Here is a 15545-nt window from a genome sequence, read left to right on the forward strand (position 1 = left end):
TGTCAAAATAAGGAAAAACAATCAACCATATCGAATCATTTTTAAAAGTTGTTTATTTCTCCTTGCCATTATCACTCACCTGATGATAAGATCGTTTTTTGCTAACGTATGATTGGGGTCCCTGGATTGCTGGTTTGCATGGGAGGGGTCCCTGCCCTTGACAGAAAAGGTTGAAAGACCCCGAGAGACAGTATGACTATTTGACAACGTCTTTCGTCATCAGGTCAGATCATCACTATGAACACATCATTCCATGTATGTTACAGTCGGTGCTAACTTTTCTGTGTGTGTCCATCCAGGCCGTTCTTTGAGGGAATGTCCCAGTCTAGCTCTCAGACAGAGATCACCAGCCTAAACAGCAGAGGAGGGAGCCTGGGAAGAGACGCCTGCTTCAGCCCTGTGAGTACTGGAGTGATGGAGGGAGAGAGGGAGGGGGGGGGGGGGGGGCGGAGAGAGGGAGGGAGGGAGAGGGAGATAAATGATGCAATAAAGGATGGAGAGGGGGGATATAAGGGAGACCAATCTAGTGAGAAGGGGGTTCAACAGTTGTAGCTCAGTTGGTAGAGCATGGCGCTTGCAACGGCAGGGTTGTGGGTTCGATTCCCACAGGGGGCCAGTATGAAAAAAAAGAAAGAAAAAAAAAGTATGCACTCACTAACTGTAAGTCGCTCTGGATAAGAGCGTCTGCTAAATGACTAAAATGTAAACAGTATGGAGACAACAGAAAGGAATGCTAGAGAAAAAGAGGGCGAAAGTGAAGGATTGAGATTCACATCAGGTGAAGTGTAGCCTCGTTCAACCAGCCGGATCTCGCAAGTTTATAGCGCAGCCGTTATCAGCTGTCATCAGTCTGGGAATACAGGCTAGGTGATGTGTGTGTAGTGACTGTATTTTCTGTGTGTCTCCAGCAGGGGGAGCAGCGGCCTATAGAGATGAAACACTCTCGCAGTCGCAACCTGGAGGTAGAGGCACTCTCTGAGACGGACACACTGGTGAGATACGCTATAGGCTCTGCGTGCGTGTAGAAGTAGCGATCCACTTTGAGCTCAAGCTAATCTGTGTGTGTTCTGTGTGTAGGAGTTGACGGATCAGGAGATGTTTCCGGAGGGCCCCTCTATTACGGTGTCGGGGGCTGAGAAACCGCGTACGCCCCTGAAGAGCAGCAAGAGTGAAGGAGGACAGACCATGCCCTCCCCCAGGTAACCACACACACACACACTTGCCATAGTGACTCCAACAAAATTACACATGCCCGATACCAAACCAACCTCCCAGGTGCCTTTGCAGATGTGCATATTTTCCTCTGAAAGGTAGAATTGTTCCAATCCTTCAAACCTAGAGGTAAGGGTTTGGGGTCAATTTTGAGTTTTAACACAAACACGTAGCACCCTCCACACTGGTTGAACGGGGGATTTGTCTCTAAAAGATGTGTGTGTTCCACAGACTGGATGGCGGAGGCCACACCCCCAAACAGAAGAGACAGAGCAGTACTCCTATGAAAGAGAGACAGCTGTCTAAACCAATCAGTGAAGGGGGGAGGACCAACAGCTCCGACAGCGAGAGATCCCCCGAACTGGGACACAGCTCACAGGTAACTCACGTACACACACACACACACACACACACACACACACACACACACACACACACACACACACACACACACACACACACACACACACACGTTCTTAAAACTACTGTTAGCGCCAAAAGTATTGGGACAGTGACACATTCTGTTGTTGTTTTCACTCTATACTCCAGCACTTGAAATGATATAATGACTCTGAGGTTACAGTGCAGACTGACAGCTTTAATTTGAGGCTATTTCATCCATATCGGGTGAACCGTTTAGATATTACAGCACTTTTTGTACATAGTCCCCCCATTTTTTGGGACAAATTCACTTATGTGTATTAAAGTAGTAAAAAGTTAAGTATTTGGTCCCACATTCATAGCACGCAATGACTACATCAATCTTTTGACTCTACACATTTGTTGGATGCTTTTGCTGTTTGTTTTGGTTGTGTTTCAGATTATTTTGTGCCCAATAGAAATCAAATGAAATTGTATTTGTCACATGCGCCGAATACAACAGGTGTAGACCTTACCGTGAAATGCTTACTTACAAGCCTTAACCAACAATGCAGTTCAAGAAATAGAGTTAAGAAAATATTTAAAATAATAATAATAATAATATGTAACACAATACAATAACAATAACGAGGCTATATACAGGGGGTACCGGTACCGAGTCAATGTGCCGGGGGTACAGGGTAGTCAAGGTGAATGGAAATAATGTATTGTGTCATTTTGGAGTCACTTTTATTGTAAATAAGAATAGAAAATGTTTCTAAACATTTCTACATTAATGTGGATGCTACCATGGTTACGGATAATCCTGAATGAGTCGTGAATAATGATGAGTGAGAAAGTTACAGAGGCATAAATATCATATCCCCAAGACACGCTAACCTCTCACCATTATAATAACAGGAGAGGTTAGCATTTTTGGGGGGGTATGATATTTGTGCGCATGACACACACACACGTACACACACACACACACACACACACACACACACACACACACACACACACACACTCTCTTATAGCAGGGGGTCATATAGTTCCAGTTATCACATCTCATCCATCCAGAGCTAGCTTAAGGACAGCACAGCACATTTATATTGAAAACGCACAGCACATTATATGCCAAGAAAAAAATATTGTCTCTCTCCATCTTGATCTCTCCGTTCCTCTCCTCCTCCTGCTCCCTTCTTCTTGTCTAAATAAAGAACTTAAATGTACCCATGACAACGAGACCAAGAATAAATTACAGTGGGGAAAAAAAGTATTTAGTCAGCCACCAATTGTGCAAGTTCTCCCACTTAAAAAGATGAGAGAGGCCTGTAATTTTCATCATAGGTACACGTCAACTATGACAGACAAAATTAGGGAAAAAAATCCAGAAAATCACATTGTAGGATTTTTAATGAATTTATTTGCAAATTATGGTGGAAAATAAGTATTTGGTCAATAACAAAAGTTTCTCAATACTTTGTTATATACCCTTTGTTGGCAATGACACAGGTCAAACGTTTTCTGTAAGTCTTCACAAGGTTTTCACACACTGTTGCTGGTATTTTGGCCCATTCCTCCATGCAGATCTCCTCTAGAGCAGTGATGTTTTGGGGCTGTCGCTGGGCAACACAGACTTTCAACTCCCTCCAAACATTTTCTATGGGGTTGAGATCTGGAGACTGGCTAGGCCACTCCAGGACCTTGAAATGCTTCTTACGAAGCCACTCCTTTGTTGCCCGGGCGGTGTGTTTGGGATCATTGTCATGCTGAAAGACCCAGTCACGTTTCATCTTCAATGCCCTTGCTGATGGAAGGAGGTTTTCACTCAAAATCTCACGATATATGGCCCCATTCATTCTTTCCTTTACACGGATCAGTCGTCCTGGTCCCTTTGCAGAAAAACAGCCCCAAAGCATGATGTTTCCACCCCCATGCTTCACAGTAGGTATGGTGTTCTTTGGATGCAACCCAGCATTCTTTGTCCTCCAAACACGACGAGTTTAGTTTTTACCAAAAAGTTCTATTTTGGTTTCATCTGACCATATGACATTCTCCCAATCCTCTTCTGGATCATCCAAATGCACTCTAGCAAACTTCAGACGGGCCTGGACATGTACTGGCTTAAGCAGGGGGACACGTCTGGCACTGCAGGATTTGAGTCCCTGGCGGCGTAGTGTGTTACTGATGGTAGGCTTTGTTACTTTGGTCCCAGCTCTCTGCAGGTCATTCACTAGGTCCCCCCGTGTGGTTCTGTAATTTTTGCTCACCGTTCTTGTGATCATTTTGACCCCACGGGGTGAGATCTTGCGTGGAGCCCCAGATCGAGGGAGATTATCAGTGGTCTTGTATGTCTTCCATTTCCTAATAATTGCTCCCACAGTTGATTTCTTCAAACCAAGCTGCTTACCTATTGCAGATTCAGTCTTCCCAGCCTGGTGCAGGTCTACAATTTTGTTTCTGGTGTCCTTTGACAGCTCTTTGGTCTTGGCCATAGTGGAGTTTGGAGTGTGACTGTTTGAGGTTGTGGACAGGTGTCTTTTATACTGATAACAAGTTCAAACAGGTGCCATTAATACAGGTAACGAGTGGAGGACAGAGGAGCCTCTTAAAGAAGAAGTTACAGGTCTGTGAGAGCCAGAAATCTTGCTTGTTTGTAGGTGACCAAATACTTATTTTCCACCATAATTTGCAAATAAATTCATTAAAAATCCTACAATGTGATTTTCTGGATTTTTTTTCTTCTCAATTTGTCTGTCATAGTTGACGTGTACCTATGATGAAAATTACAGGCCTCTCTCATCTTTTTAAGTGGGAGAACTTGCACAATTGGTGGCTGACTAAATAATTTTTTCCCCCACTGTATGTATATGTTGATGAGTCATCAAAAAAGAAACTGTTCCACTTGCTCCACTTTGTGTGCGTGTGTGTGTTTGTGTGTGTGTGTGTGTGTGTGTGTGTGTGTGTGTGTGTGTGTGTGTGTGTGTGTGTGTGTGTGTGTGTGCGTGCTGTGTGCGTGCTGTGTGCGTGCTGTGTGTGTGTCTGTATGGGTGGGTGTGTAGGTCCTGAGGAAGGCGGTGTATGATCAGCTGAACCAGATCCTTCTGTCTGACGCGGCTCTGCCTGAGAGTCTCATCCTGGTCAATGGCACCGACTGGCAGGGCCAGGTAAGAACCATGAGTGTGTGCTAGTGGTGCACGGGTCAGCTGTTTGTTCACCCACGCCCGCAATTGCTAATAACCCATCCGCAACAGCCCGACTATATGTGATAAAGTTACAATCTGAGGCCAGCACCCGTCCCTAACTGGCTAAATGCGCTGTAGGCTACAGTCAGAGACGGTGGAACAGTGGAGGCTGCTGAGGGGAGGACGGCTCATAAGAATGGCTGGAACGGAGCGAATGGAATGGCATCAACACCTGGAAACCATGGAAACCATGTGTTTGATGTATTTGATACCATTCCGCTCCAGCCATTCCCACAAGCCCGTTCTCCACAATTCAGGTGCCATCAACCTCCTGTGTGGCGAAACGATTTTTTAACAGATACTGTATGTTTTCTGCTTATAATTTCCGACATTTTGGTAGGCTATTTGTTCGTCAACTTGTCTATAATTATATACATGCAGCTTCTCTTCTGTCATATGTTGCCCTAGAAGACTAAATAAACCCTTGCTCATCAGAATAGTGTCATAAATCAATAGAATTTATGCTTCAATCTACGGTAGTAGCAAAGACGTTTAGGGACCGGGGAGAAAATGCAGTAACTCAAATAAAACTGGAAAGATTTTCTGTGCAAAATGTCCAAATGACATCAGTTTGACCGGTTGTATGGAAATATAAAGCTGTGAAAACAACCCAACATGTTTCTGATAAGATTTCAGTTCGGTTTGGATGCATATTTTATGTGGTTGAAATACTATCAGCGTGTATGATACTGATAAAGATAGCAGCTCTACAGACGGTATCTGATTGCGCATTCACATTCTGTCAACATGCTGAAATAAATCATATTTCTCCACTCCTGTTCCTGAGTCAAAATTTAGCCTACATTTGGTGTATCATTTTACAACAAGAAATGCTTAATTCTGCAGGAGTTAATATTAAGACTATGTGAGAGGTTATAGACCTACAGTCAGTGTCCGGATTTCAGTTTCCATTTAACCCATCTGAACAGTAGGCTACAGTTCCCTTGACGTGCCATAGGCCTATCTGAAATCCCCTGAATTCAACCCACGCATCACTAGTGTGTGCACACGTGTTTGTTGCGTCAGAACAAACCTGGATGTTGCTGCAGTTCTCTAAGTGTGTGTTCCAGTACGTTGGCGAGCAGCTGCAGGTACAGAGGCACCCGGTGGTGTGTACGTGTTCAGGAGCTGAGATCCAGGCGGTGCTGTCTGCTGTCCTCACACGCATCCAGAAGTTGTGAGTCGCACGCACACACACACACACACACACACACACACACATACACACTCACACACACACACACACACACCCAGAGTTGTGAGTCTGTTGGTTTAACACATTATCTATGCTCTGTTAATCTCACTGTCTATGAAATATTTACACATCAGAACTCAGACAGTCACATACAATATTGAGTTGATTCAGAATTCTGTCTATTCTCTCATTTCCTTTCTGCTCTCGTTTCCTCTCTTCTCTCGTTTCCTCTCTCTCTCTCTCGTTTCCTCTCTTCTCTCGTTTCCTCTCTTCTTTCGTTTCCTCTCTTCTCTCGTTTCCTCTCTTCTCTCGTTTCTTCTCTGCTCTCGTTTCCTCTCTTCTCTCGTTTCCTCTCTTCTCTCGTTTCTTCTCTTCTCTCGTTTCCTCCCCTCTCACATTTTTGTTGATTTATTAAATTAAGTATTTCAAATGTCATGGTATATCCTTGTAGGTCACAATGTCACAAGGATAATCGAATTACATTTATAACAAAGCTTTTTCATTGTCAAAATAGGCCTAAAGAAAATCACAAAAAATTAACACTTACTCAAGTAATCGAATACTAATTTCCGTTCGAATATCTGGATATTCGATTAACCATGCTCATCGCTACTTGGTGGGTGTCATAGCTGTGTTATGCCAGTGATTATCTTTACCCCCCTCTCCCCTCTCTCTCTCTTTTCCCCTCTCTCACTTCCCACCCCTCTCCTCTCTCCCCCTCTCTACTTTCCTCTCCAGTTGTAACTGTAACTCGTCAATGCCCAGGCCGGTCAAGGTGGCAGTCGTGGGTAGTCAGAGCTACCTTGGTGCCATCCTGCAGTTCTTTGTCACACAGCTGGCAAGCAAGACCTCTGATTGGCTCAACCACCTGAGGTTCCTGGTGGTTCCCCTGGGTGAGACAAAAACATGGGCGCCATCCGTCCGTATCCATGGTGACAGGCGTAGTGATGGGTTGATATTGGAAAGAGTTGTTGTTGTCAGGCTGATCACGTACACTAAAAGATATTCTCTCCATCTCTCTCTCTCTCTCTCTCTCTCTCTCTCTCTCTCTCTCTCTCTCTCTCTCTCTCTCTCTCTCTCTCTCTCTCTCTCTCTCTCTCTCTCTCTCTCTCATGGTCTTATAGGCTCTCATCCTGTTGCTAAGCACCTGGGTGCCATAGACAACCGTTACAGCTCTGCGTTCTTAGACGGGGCGTGGAGAGACATGTTCAGCCGCTCTGAACCCCCACAGACAGGTACACACACACACACACACACACTGGATCTGGATACATAAAGTTAGCACACAGAGCCTGACCTCTGACCTCTTACCAATGACCTCTAATTTTTTATCTGTGTTCCTGTCCCCTGTGCTGCAGACCTGTTGGACGTAGCCGGTAGGATCTCCCAGTACATCAGTGGAGCCACTGTCACACACCAGCTGCCCATCGCTGAGGCCATGCTTACCTGCAAACACAGGACGTGAGTGGGCACGCGCGCACACACACACACACACATACACAAACTGTCAGGGTGTAACACATACCTTAACCAGAGCAATAGCTACAAGATGGTATTTAATACAAAACCCATATAACTGGTCATAACTCATTATTTGTCTCTGTTCAGGCGTGATGAAGATTCCTACCAGAAGTTCATTCCCTTTATTGGGGTACGTATATAAAAAAACAGGTCTCTCTATAGCCTCTTCCATAGATCTACCCTTGAAAATGTACATCTAGTTTGTATAGTAACTCTTCAGCTGATTTAGGGTGTTAGAATATGAGGTATTTTTCCTGATGTTGTAGCAACAGGATGTTGTCATGTGTTTCAGGTGGTGAAGGTTGGTCTGATTGAGCCGGGCCCTTCCTCTACAGGTAGGTGGTTTAAAATGTAGAACCAATGAAGAAATAGACTCTCTTACTGCTAAATATGCATCTTCCAGGCCTATTTACTTGATAATATTACAAATAATGACATTAATCTCACCTCCATTCCTTGCCCCTGTGGTCGCCTAGGAGACGCAGAAGAGGGCGTGGCAGTGAGTTTAGCTGTTCCCTCTACATCCCCTCCCTCCCACGGCTCTCCCACCGGGCTGATCAAAGAGGCTGCCACTCCCCCCTCCTCTCCTTCTATGAGCAGTGTTCAGGCAGTACAGGGGTAAGTTTGCACCCACCGACTAGCTTGGGGACAGTCTTTTGTGTTGTTAAAATCTCTGGGCAATTCCAGTTCTCAGGAGCTGCTACGTTTTCTCTTCTCTTTCTGAGTAATCATTAGTGGATCAATTCAGTGCCAGAGAGTGTCTGCACACCTTTAATGTCTAAATCAGTCCCTGAAAGGAACGAGAACCAATAAACAATAGACACTGTGGCCCCCATTGACCTGACAGAGTTGCCTACCCCTGTCTGAGAGAGAGGAAGGAAAGAGAAAGGGAGAAAGAGGAATGTTACCAACACACTGCTTCTCCTCAGATCAGCCATCTCAGGTTCATTATGTCCCCTTCATGTCTGTCCTGGTGAAACTCTAGAGCAGTGATCCTCTCTGTCCATCTAAAAATAACCACAGCAGCATCAGCAGCTTCTAGTGTTATAGCCCATCATTGTTTTGGGGTTTGGTGCTGTAACACACTTTCTTGTCCTCTGTATAGCCAAACTCAGGGTCAGGGTTGATGCACCATATGAAATGTATGCCCCTGAATCCATAACCCTCTCTGTCGCTGAATACCTCATCCCTCCATCTCACAAATTAACACAGCTTTTTACACTTTTAACAAAGAACCTCCATAACTTTCCCTTTCCTGTATTGTATCCTAACCCCTCCTCGTCCTGTCTCTGGCCCCTCCCCTTCCTGTCCCAGGAGCCCCAGTATGTCCCATGGTGTGGACGCCATTGGGTTGCAGGTGGACTACTGGCTGGCGTCGCTGGCAGAGAAGCGTCGAGAGGGCGAGCGGCGTGACACAGGCTGTAAGAACACCCTGAAGAGTGCCTTCAGGTCCCTGCAGGTCAGCAGGCTACCAGAAGGGGGCAGCAGTGAAGCCCAGGCCCAGGTCAGCACCATGGCCATGACCGTGGTCACCAAGGAGAAGAACAAGAAGGGTAAAGAGTTTTAGAATACCACTGTTTTATATGGCACAAGCAAAGTAATAAGAAAAAACATAGTTTTTAATGCTGAATGATCAGTGGAAAAGATGCATTCTTTCTAGTTGAGGTTTTCTTCTTTCTTCCTACAGTATGTGACTGTTATAGTCTGCCTGGTTGTGTAGTTATAGAGATCCTATTACATTATCTAATTCCCAATTCTATGTGTATAGTAATGAAGGTTGACTCTCTATCCCACTCTCTCTCTCCCTCCCTCTCTCTCCCTCTGTAGTTCCCACCATATTCCTGGGTAAGAAGCCGAAGGAGAAGGATGTCGACTCTAAGAGCCAGGTCATTGAGGGCATCAGCAGACTCATCTGTTCTGCCAAGCAGCATCAGACCATCCTGAAAGGTACAGGAGCATGAGACAAGGAGGGAGGGAGAGCGGGAAAGAGAGATGACTAGTGAAAGTGAAGAGAAGGCTCGGAGAAGAAGAGGGAGGGAGGGAGGGAGATTATAGTGCTTCTCTAGATGCAAGATCTTTAGAAAGAGTAGACACATCAATAAAGATTTGAAGGAAGGGGAAATTATTTATTGGGGATGTTAGAGGAAAGAGAAAATGGAGAATGGGCTGTGTGAATGGACCTTTAAGTGTCTCTAAGACTGTGTCCGAAATAGAACCCTATTCATTACACTGGACCAATAGGTCTCTGGTCCAATAGCGCTCTGGTCACTACTGTATATAGGGAGTAGAGAGCCATTTCAGACACCGCCGCATACTAGGTTCAAACATCTGTGACCCTTGAAAGACCTTCGCCTGAAAAACTAGAAAAAAGCTGTTTGTCCCTCTTGAGACTGCGTATCAACAGTGTAGCCCGTATGCACTTCCTCAAAATAGTCAAGATAAATCAAGAAATCTGTCATTAATTTTGACATTTTTGCAGAGGGAGGTCTTAGTCGCGCATTTTTACATCTAACTAAGATGTTTGGTGCAGTATTTCTCAAGTGAAAAAATGTGCATGAAAACTAGTCGTCTCTCGTTGAATGACAACAAACACTTCATTGAAGAATCCTGTCCATAGTTCCCACTCCTACTAGGAGTAGTATTGTTGACCAATCACCAAAGGGGTGTAGACTTATGGTATCGAACTACGACTTGCCTCAACAATTTTTTTATGTGCGCAAATTTTGGCATAATATATGCGCAACTGTTTCTACTGGGAAGCATGCGACAGGCTTAAGTGTTCCCTGTCTGAACAACAGTCATACTTAACCAGTATCTCTGTGTCTCCTGTGTGTCTCTCAGTGTCCATAGACGGAGTCATACTTAACCAGTATCTCTGTGTCTCCTGTGTGTCTCTCAGTGTCCATAGACGGAGTGGAGTGGAATGACGTCAAGTTCTTCCAGCTGGCTGCCCAGTGGCCCACGCATGTCAAGTATCTCCCTGTTGGACTGTTTGGTTACAGCAAACCCACCTCCTAGGGTCCACCCTTTACCCCTCCCCCTCGCCCCACTCGCCTCGCCCAGTCCCGTCCCACCTACGCACACAGACCCCGCCTCTCGGAACGCCGTGGCGACTAATATTGGTCAATTATGATGAAGGGTTGAGGGGCCGGACGTTTTTGCTATGTTTGTCTTATTTCTCTATAAGGAGGGAGGGAGAGATGGGTTGGATGTGGGGTGCAACGCTACTAGTCACTTTAATGAATTGAAATGCCCCTCTCTCTGTGTAGAGTGGATATATGAGGGGCCCACAGCACAAGATAACGGACTGCCGTTCAACCAACCCTAACAATGAGATGCAACTGCATGAATAACTCTCATTACGAGCCCTGACCCTTGACATCTGACCCTTTAATCCTTAACCTTTAACCCTGACCAGGTCATTCTCTTATCACCTTGAACCTGCCCGGGTCACCAAAGGCCAACCTGCATGCTGTATACTACACCACCATGTGCCAGTTATAACAACAATATCATATTATGACATGTTATAACAGTAATGACATGGTTATTATGGGGTATGGAGGGGAACTTGGGATCCAAACATCCATGTGCATGAAATGGAATGAACAACAGACAACACCTACAGTAGCAATGCTTTTTCTGCTCCCTAAATACATGAAAATGCATTTTTTCTCACCAATGATACAGTAAGTTGACATGTTATGCATAAGAAGAGCAGAACATATAAGAAAAGGCTCTAGTTTTTTATTGTAACGACATTTTAACTTTCTGTGCACAGAACAGCCCAGTATAGAGAGGGCGCCAACTTCAGAGCTCACTGTTTGCCCCAACTTTACTTAGTAGTGGCAACATTTCTGCTGTCTGTAAGGCTTGTCCCTTTATCAATCTCAGTTGTTGTTGTCAGCATTGCTCTCTTGATGCAACCTCCAATGTATAGTCCTCCTTCTGCTTGTGGACATACAGTATATCACCTGTGTGAGGATGTTGTATTCTGGGATTTGTGGTCTGGGGCTCAGGCTGAGGTTAAGTTGGGGAACAGGAGCTGTGACCGTCATCGTCATCTTTTGCGATGCACTTCCAGTAACTCCTCCCCCAACGCTATAGTAGCTAGGTGTCCTACTCCAAAGCACAATGTCGCACACTACTAGCGACTCTTCTCCCCAGTCTTTACCTGTCAAGGGTTGCAAAATTCTGGTAACTTTCCCAAAATTCCCAGGTTTTCCAGAAATCCTGTTTGGAAGGTTTCTGGAATTAGGAGGAAATAAGAAGGAAATCCGGAATCCCACAACCAGGATTTCTGGAAAACATGAATTTTCCAGCCCTGCCTGTGATAGACGGGCAGCGTTCACGCCATTGACATGGTGGTGTGTTGTGTCTAGGGTGTCGTGAGGTGGCAAGTGAGTGTCCAGTGACAGGTGTGTTATTAAGTGTTATTATGTAATGTGGTAAAACAATATCGAAATATCTATGAAACCAATGTCATAAGTAACCCATGTGACACAGTATGATTGGTTTGTCTGTGGCCAAGTGTTTGTGTGGAGATGTGGTCAATATCACTTTATGAGTTCTCTAGGCTGCGGTATCAGTGTCCAGACGTTTGCCTTCTAGACTGACACAAAGAAAGGCGACACCAAATTACCTTTAGGAGCTACTAAGAGCTCTGCTGCTATTAAGGAAAAACTGCAGACAATTCATTTGTATCCAAAGAATTAGACTTAAAGAATTGATTTTCAATTTAGTAGCAAAGTCTATGGTCTATAATGTACCTGCAAAGTACATTACAATTAGTATATTTTGAATGAAATGGCAATGTGTTGTAAGCAAAACACTAGTCCTCTTGCTTTCTAAAATGAAAGTTAACCAGTGTTGAGTAGCTTAGCCTTGTGTCACCTACAAAGTAACTTTTCCCCATCTGTGTAGAGTGAAGTATTATCACAAAAATCAAGTATTGCAATACCAATGTCTCGATTTTTGCTGTTATTATGATGATTTTCAGGGTAACTTAGAGGTAGGTTTTTCAGCTTAGGTGTAACAGTGTTAAAAGTTGTGACGTCAACACCTTGTGTAACTCAAAGTCTAGCCCTGTTCTCTTTGGGGGGGGCTCGTACGAAGGAAGGTTTTTGCACCAAGGGCTTCAAACTGATTGAGAGCATAAGTACACAGCTATGCATGTTCTACAAATAAGTCTGAATGATAGAATGTACAGATCTCAAACAACAAGGATGTATTTCCAACAATCATTGGAGATACAGTATCATCTGAACTTAATTTGAATGTGCAGATAATATTCATAGTTTGTGTTTTAGTTTCTATGATCTCTTCTCAGTCTTGTCGATTGTCGTCAAAAGCGTTATTGTTTAGTAAACATCAATTTTGGAAGTTTCAACACCATTTTATCAGGCCAGAATAGGGTTGCAAAGGGAGGGTATATTACTGGAAACTTTCTGAGTTTACCAGTAAACTACCACCATTTTGGTAACTTTCAAGGATTTTATGTAATTTATCACAACATCTAGTGGCCATTTTGGGTACTTCAGATTGTCACAGGTGTCTGTCATTATCTCTGGCCCTCTGTGTGGCCTAATCACATGTAAAATATATAATATAATCAAATAAGATGATTTTAAAATAAAAAACAGAATGAAAATGCTGTAAAACATTCCTAAATATAAACCATCAATTTAGTGAATACCATTGGTGTTTAATATGAGGGTTTCAGCATGAAATGTCAAAAAAAAAAAAATTATACACACTTTTATTTATTTTACTATGTCAATATGCCTTTGTTGTAAATGTGATGGCAGTTGTGAAAAAAGTCAATAGTTGGAAGAGTTGCAGAGTTAATTGAAAATAATGTCATTGTTGATTAGATGCTTCTTTCATTAATTTGGCTATTTTCTCTTGACCATAGGGTCTATCCACTTGAAACGAATGGACATTATGGACACAGATATAAAAAATGAATACTATATACGAATAAAAAAAGTTATTCAAGTATAAACTACCAAAGTTACCATAGATTGCTATAGATTCCGGTAACTTTTGTAAATTACTGGTAGCTTTGCAACCCTAGTCCATAACCAGCTGTTACTTCACTAGAAAGAAAAAAAAATCTACAACACAAACACACCATAATAATCTCTCTCCGAACTCCATAGTCAGTTGACCTTGTAACCTCTGTGAGCTTGGATACTTTGTGCAACTTCCCTGTGAGTATCAAAGAGAGATACGGCAAAGGCAGTGGCACTCTTGAAAGCAGACCATTAAACCCTGCTGCTCATAGCAAGTGTCACTGCCCACCAGTCAAGGGCTAGACCCAGACCCATGCCATCATGTGGACTTGGACTCTTAATGCATATTTTAACTGAGACTGTATCTACTGTATGAATGTTATGTATAACATGGTTGTATCCATGGGAGGGATGTTTTTGCTTGAGGATAGTGAGCTCTACCTGTAGCTACGCTACTCCCTAACCACAGATCTGGGATCAGATTACAATTACCCCCCCCCAGTTCTAACCATAACCATTAGGGGGATTAAAAGATATCTGACCCTGTGTGGTTAGGGGAGATGTCTACCGTCTCTGCGCAGAACACAGAGGTCCAATTGCTCTATGCCTTGCAGCGTGTTATTAGCATAAGTTGTGTAAGATATGATTATATTTGAACTGCTGTCTCTTCATAGGGGGATCATAAGTATTCACTGAAGGGGACAAAAAAAGCACTGCCAAAATGTCAAATGTTACATGGATATAACACCAAGCTGAAGTGGGGGTGTAGCAGTGGCGGCTGCTGAGGGGAGGATGGCTCATAATAATAGCTGGAACGGAGTAAATGGAATGGTATCAAACACGTGTTTGATGTTTTTGATACCATTCCACCAATTCCACTCCAGCCATTCCCACGAGCCCATCCTCCCCAATTAAGGTGCCACCAACCTCCTGTGGGGTGTAGATATAGGTGTTCAGTGTTTTGAAATGTTTTTTGGTGATAACAAAACTTTGTTCCAAAGTAATCATTTTAATGTTGGAAACATTCTTTTTTCACTATACATTTCAAGGTATACTCCTCTGTCTCTCCTCACCGTTCCCAGTTCAGTCCCTTCTTTCACCTGTCTTACCATTAACATGTTTGTTGTTTTTCCTACCTTCTCTAGGCCTATTTTTCCTGTGTGACTGTCTCTCTAACTTGTACCTGATGTATGCGTACCTGTGTCTCTACCTGTATTGACCTGTGGTTGCTGTGATGGTCTTTATGTTCATGACTAATGACAGCAGTTTTTCCTGACCATGTGACCCCACCAGGAACAACTCTGGGCCCTAGTTATAGTCTATAGAGTACAGGGCCCAGACTGATCAGGTCATATGGTCCTGAAAAACATCTGTCCCGGAGGGGAAGAACAATATGATCTATTAATATGATCTTTGAATAAATCCATTTAGTGACCAATAATGTCCTTCCTCTCTGCTCTCATCACAATGTGTTCAGAACAAATGGAGTGAGAGATCTAGAACAAACCGTAAGCGATCTAGAGTCTCTGCCAGGATTCCACAAGCTTTGCTTCTAATAAAGCCCATTTGAAAGGATCCCTGCTTGTAACATAGCAGCCTATCACAGAAGAGAATCTGTTTTTGCGTAACACTGCATAGGCTACACTTATGCTTGGTAGTAGTTTGAGGGGAGGATTATAACCCTTGTGGATTTGGAGAGTATTTTTGCACATACCATTGTTTCTTCAGCAGCTTTTTTGCCTTTTGTCTATAAACAGTAATAATGCTTGTACATATCAAAAAAGTACGTATGTATTGTATCGTAGTCCTTGTTTTTTATTTGAAATGTTTTGTAGTACTTCTTTTTCATGATTATGTTGTCAATTAAACTGATGTGGAATGGAAAAGTGGAACTGTTTTTCTTTATTTTATAAATACTCCTGAGTTGTATGTTTTCTGGTGCCTTTTCAGTTATTCATATGAATGGAATCAAGGAATTAATGTAGACTATTT

The 15545-nt window shown here is 43.4% G+C and overlaps 1 protein-coding gene across 1 annotated transcript in view; it reads left to right on the forward strand.

The window, feature by feature from the left end:
• Window positions 1-15436, forward strand: part of LOC311132420 (phosphofurin acidic cluster sorting protein 1-like) — a 71528-nt gene extending 56092 nt beyond the window's left edge. The window contains 15 exon segments of the mRNA XM_084165707.1: window positions 300-399; window positions 909-992; window positions 1078-1199; window positions 1444-1591; window positions 4641-4745; window positions 5894-6000; window positions 6757-6911; window positions 7143-7253; window positions 7377-7479; window positions 7627-7669; window positions 7832-7874; window positions 8016-8157; window positions 8854-9092; window positions 9367-9486; window positions 10439-15436. Coding sequence (XP_084021833.1) covers window positions 300-399; window positions 909-992; window positions 1078-1199; window positions 1444-1591; window positions 4641-4745; window positions 5894-6000; window positions 6757-6911; window positions 7143-7253; window positions 7377-7479; window positions 7627-7669; window positions 7832-7874; window positions 8016-8157; window positions 8854-9092; window positions 9367-9486; window positions 10439-10557 — 1741 coding nt within the window. The 3' untranslated portion in view covers window positions 10558-15436.
• Window positions 15437-15545: the final 109 nt, after the last annotated feature.

The sequence above is a fragment of the Coregonus lavaretus genome (genome assembly GCF_964263955.1).
Source record: "Coregonus lavaretus genome assembly, chromosome: 7".
NCBI lineage: Eukaryota > Metazoa > Chordata > Actinopteri > Salmoniformes > Salmonidae > Coregonus > Coregonus lavaretus.